The sequence below is a fragment of the Hydra vulgaris genome, chromosome 02 (genome assembly GCF_038396675.1).
Source record: "Hydra vulgaris chromosome 02, alternate assembly HydraT2T_AEP".
NCBI classification, from domain to species: Eukaryota; Metazoa; Cnidaria; class Hydrozoa; order Anthoathecata; family Hydridae; genus Hydra; species Hydra vulgaris.
Window position 1 is genome coordinate 35,911,839 of NC_088921.1, and position 5,542 is coordinate 35,917,380.

Below are 5,542 nucleotides of genomic sequence, written 5' to 3' on the forward strand. Positions count from 1 at the left end.
GAATCAATCAGTGTGTTTCATAAGTTTTATTAGTGCGTTTTAAAATTAAAAGTCTTAAGTAGAGTATGGCTGTATCAGATGCGATAATTCGCGCCTGTTTACTTTATGAGTTCAAACTTGGAACCAAAGCTGCAGAAGCTTGTCGTAAGATATGCGCTGCTTTTGGGGAAGGTACCGTAGCAGAACGGACGGGTCAAAAGTGGTTTAAAAAATTTTCTTCTGGAAATGAAAACCAACGAGGATATCAAGCTGGTAATCGAGTAGGACTCCAGTCAAACATGCCAGGACCTTAACATTTAATGTAAAAATCAGGAAAACGTTGTCAGGCCTTAAGATTTAATGTAAAAATGTGGAAAACGTTGGAAGTTGAGCAAATGGGTACCTTATGAGTTGAGTGAAACAAACAAGCTACAGCGCTTAATCATTTGTTCTTCATTGCTTTCCCGCCATAATTTAGTGCCATTTTTTGACCGGATGTTGACGTGCGACGAAAAATGGATTATGTACTGCAACAAAAAACGAACATATCATTGGCTAGCCAGTAGCGATCCAGTACCGATGACTCCTAAACCAAGCATTCACCAACACAAGGTTTTACTGTGTGTATGGAGGACTACAGCAGGTATCGTTCACTATGAGTTGCTACCAAGTGGACAAACCATTACTGCTGAGATATACTCAGCCCGATTGGACAGAGTTTTGGTTGCTCTTCACCAAAAACAAGCAGCTTTGGCAAACAGAAAAGGTGTTGTATTCCACCAGGACAACGCCAGACCGCACACCGCAAAAATCACACGGGAAACTCTAGCACGTTTACAATGGGAGATTCTACCTCACCCTTCGTATTCACCAGACCTTGCGCTAAGCGACTATCACCTGTTTTTGGCCCTGGATAATCATATGAGGAATCGACAGTTTCGAAATAGAGAAGATCTCGAAAATGAGTTTATTCAATTTTTTAGCTACCAAACTCAAGACTTTTATAAAAATGGAATATACCAGTTTGTTTTACGATGGGAGAAAGTTATTCTTGCTGAAGGAGACTATTTTTCAGAATAAACTTTATTAAAACTGTTTTTATGTGTATTTATTAACGGATCTGCAAAACCGCACGAACTTTTTTGGTTGCCTGATAATTAACCAAAAGGAATAACTTTTAACTTACCACACCATGAAAAACTAAGTGTAAAAAGGTAGAAACAAGAAAAATTGCAAACATAAAAGTTCATGTGGTATAGCTTACATGTTTTATGCTTACATTAAACATGTAAGCTAGTTTGGAGAGCATCTGTAAAAAATTTTTCCAAAAACTTAAATGTTTAACTCTTTATAATTAACAAGTTGGTATAAAGATGCAGTAACGAGCTTAGAACAACCTCTGCCTCAGCTTAAAATTTATACTTTGCATACTTAAAGTACTTTACCAGCAGTCTGGCGCAACTGCATATAAACTTTGTATCAATTGCATATAAACTTTGTATGAAGCATGCTTCATAGAACATGGACATTACATTTGACAAGGAATACATTTAAAAATCTTTTAAAATTGTACCCATGCAAATTCAAGTTAAATATTTCAAGAGTTTATATATTGAAAATACATTTTATAATAACAAAAATACTTATAGCATGACAACTGATTTTGTTCTTTTTTTTTTCATTAACCTTTTTTCATTGAAACGTTTAATTTTAACCACTTAGTTGGGTTTTTTTCAATTATTACAATTTAAAAAATGCCACAATCGTTTGCATTTATTATTTTCCACTTTTATTTGATTAACTTATTTGAATTCAATACTTTTTCTTGGTTTTAATGTTAGTGTTTATATGTAACTGTACAAAAAATTAATGTTCAGTAGACAAGCATTTAAATTTCACTTCTTTTGTTAAATTTTCAAATAAATTGTTAATATCTAATCGTCATCTTTTATATTTAAGTTACTATAACCTGCAAACTTTTTCTAAATTTTTAAAAGTGTTTAACGGTTTAAGACGATGTTTTATTAGAGTTATATAATAAAAAATACATCAGTCTCCTCAAAACTATGGTTGAAGCAAAACATGAAAACAAAATCTCCTCAGAACATTTAAGCTAGTTTTGCAATCAGTACAAATTTTCTTTTTTCAAAATGTTCAACCCTTATAATTAACAGATAAATCAATTTATAAATAAAGTGCTTCACCAGTAATCTGGTAAAACTGCAAATAAACTTTGTATGCAAAAGTACTTCACCATTAGTCTTGTACAACTGTATACAAACTTTGAGTATTTGAGTATGCTTCAAGGCCAAGGACATATTCTACGAGAAACACATTTGTAGATCTTTTTAAATTTACTTCAAAATATACATTTTTTTTCCATTTCTTTAAATTAACAACAGATAAAATCTTCATCACCAAAATAAACTTTATTGAAGTTTTGAGATTTTTACGAGTGAAAGTTCTCTTGTACAAGTAGATTTTGATACCTTTTAAATACTCTGAAGAGTACTAAGATAAAAAGAATTTCCTATGTTGATAGTAACGCAAGATTTGTATTGGTAAACTTAGTTTATCATTACTTTGAAATTTATTTCGAAAATCTGATTCACACCCTAAAATTTGGGGTCATAATTCCAACAAAAAATTCCATAAAAATCCTTTTGACTGATGATTCTTGATATGTTTAGATGCAAAAATATGGTAAAATTAAAATCGTGAATTAAAATCCAAAGAAGATATTAGAGTTTGATGGTTATAACTAATTTTGCGGTCCCGTGGGGACCATTATTTTTTAATTTTTCTATAAAACATCATATCTTTTATCTTTAAATGATTGTAAAAAGAAAGTTAAATATATAGAATATGTTTTAAAGATTAAAATTTACTCTCAATTTATTGAGCTCATCTCTTGGCTCAACACATCTCTAGCGCTTACTCCTCCATAAACCATAAACAAAAATCGGAAACTATAAAACGGAAAACGAAGTTTCAAAAATGCCCATGTTTGCAAAAGATCACAATGAGTTCAGGAAATCTGTCTGCTTTATTTGTATTAAAAAAGCTGACCATGAAGTAACAGAGTCCTACAGAAAAAAATTTTGAACGCTTTTTCAAAAAATATCAACTTTAGCAATGACGGAGTTCCAATAGAAATTTGAAAAGCTTGTTATTTCAAGATAAATCAATCAGGTGACAAGGAATCAGTGCAAAATCTGCCAAAACTTTTCAATTTTTAAATCCATTCAATTTTGACCTGACAAACAAGATTTGTAACTGCTTAGTTTACCAAATTACAAAAACAAAAAAAAAGCACCCATTGAGAAGCACCCACAAAGAGAAGCACCCATTGCAAAAGCAAAAACAAGAAGAAGCAAGCGCAAACAAAAGAGAAACGTTGTACAAGTTGCCTTTCAGTAGTTGCCCGCGGTCAACCTAATCATTCTATGCCAAGAACTCGTTATCAAAACCTCACATTAGAAATAGCAGTTCTTTATGGAGTTAAACAGATAGCGTCATCAGTGATTTCCTCTATAGATTCATCATCAAGAGGAACCATTCGTATTAGTCAACTTCATGGCCCAAGATTGGCGGTGAGAAAAGGTAAAACACAAAAACAATTTTTTAGAATAATTGTAAAATCCCATTAGTTAATGGTATATAATTTTTAGGTTCCTCGTCAGCATCTCAGCAACTCTTTCAAACACATTTAAGTACTCAAGAAATGGTTGCCATTCAACAAAATACAGGACTTTCAAACACAGGCATGAGGAAACTAGAATCTGCTCTCAATCAAATTAGCCCTACTCAACTGGTTAAGACAAATTTTCAACAAAAGCTTGAAGACTGTGGGAAATTTTTACAAGAAAATTTTACAGTGAGCACCATCAAATTGTCTGAAACTGACAAGTGTCATGTTGTTCATTGTCATGACTTACATAAACTAAAAGAAGTCGTTGGTACCTCAAAATGCCTTGATCAAGAATCCATCCTTAAGCATAAAATAGATGGCGGTAGCTCATTTTTAAAAGTGAGTGTGACCTTGCTTGACACAAAGATAGATGAATCTGAGCCTCACAGTCCTATTCAAAAGTCTGTTAAGTTGTGTTCTCAAGAAGGCCTCAAAAGCACTGGTGTTAAAAAGCAATTGATTTTGGCTTTTACACAAAATACTCCAGAAACATATGAAAATGTTAAAAAGTTTTTGATCTCATCTAAGTAGAAAAGCTTGCTCACTAAGCCCCTTGATTGTTTCATGTGATCTCAAACTGGAAAGTATCTATGTGGAATTCAATCAAATACCAGAAAGCACCCATGTTGTTGATGTGAATTTGAGTCTACAAAACTCTATGATTGGGTGAGATTAGAACCTTTGGAAAAATTAGAAAATATTTTCAGGACTTCCTCAATAGCGGAGGAAACACAGAGTGCTAAATCATTCCAAAGTGCTGTTCATCTTACACTCTCTCCTTTTGAAGACCAAACAAGTGTTTAGGAAGTGATTCTACCAATGGAATTGCATTTGCTTATTGAGGTTGTCAATTATGTTGTAAAAATCTTGCTCAGATGTGGCCAAAGACAGTTGATTGGCTTGCTTCACTTCATATTCCTCTTTCAGACTCATTTAGCTAAGTCTGAGAATGCAAAACAAGCATTGGATTTTTGCAACTGTTTAGAATTGTTTCAGGATGTTGTTTTTGGTTGCTTTGGCTGTGTCTTGGATCTGAAATATGAGTTAAAAATCAAAAAAATTTAAGACAAGTTACCTGAAATTGCAGTTACACCAAAAGCTTATGCAATCTTTTTCCAGTCCACAGTTCATCAAAAAGAACCATATGGCACTTGGGCTCTTCGATGAACAGGCAATTTAGGCAATGCACTCTTACTTCAAAACCCATTGGAAGAGATATTAGTGGGATAGCTCTCACCCAGATTACCCAAAACAACTTTTGAACTGTATTTTGGATTACATTAGCAAAAAAGTTCAAAGATATTGTCACAGAATGTTTGTAAATCAATATGAATATAAAAAATTCTTTTGAATTGGCTCATATTAAGTTTAGAATATTAAAATTTTATTGTATGTTTAAAGAATAATATTTTTGAATCTGTTCTTATTTTGTTTGAAATACTTATTTAAAAAAATATAAAACATGTACTTTCTATGGTTCAAAAGGTTTTGATGAAAAGTGTTTTTGGTATTATGACCCAAAATTTACAAGGTGTGGGTTGTTTTGATATTTATTATATTTTTCAACCAAAGTGCACTTGCCTCTCTTTCAAAATCAGCGAATGAGATTGTTCATATTTTCGCCTATTCTGAGCCTGTTTAGGGTTTCAAAATATGCCATCGGTATCATCTTTAAGTTCTTGTCTGATTTTTATAAATCCACTTTTCTTTTTTTTTTTAAAGCAAACGTCTCTTTTTAATTATATTTTTTAATTAAATGAACAGCGAATATATATACTAAAAATAAAAAAACTAACTTGGATTTACTTTTAAAAATTTAATTGTTGGTTGGTTACGATATAATTATTGATTTTAACAGTTAACAGGCTTTTA

At 32.0% G+C, this 5,542-nt stretch overlaps 1 protein-coding gene across 1 annotated transcript; it reads left to right on the forward strand.

Moving 5' to 3' along the window:
- The first annotated feature begins 474 nt into the window (after window positions 1-474).
- LOC136076033 (histone-lysine N-methyltransferase SETMAR-like) lies at window positions 475-1,059 on the forward strand. The gene has a single exon (XM_065789495.1). It carries the CDS (start codon window positions 475-477, stop codon window positions 1,057-1,059), a length of 585 nt encoding a protein of 194 aa, XP_065645567.1.
- The last annotated feature ends 4,483 nt before the right edge of the window (window positions 1,060-5,542 follow it).

Bases quoted from the DNA above. Each gene is read 5' to 3' on its own strand.
- LOC136076033 (XM_065789495.1), top strand. From the start codon at position 475: ATGTTGACGTGCGACGAAAAATGGATTATGTACTGCAACAAAAAACGA.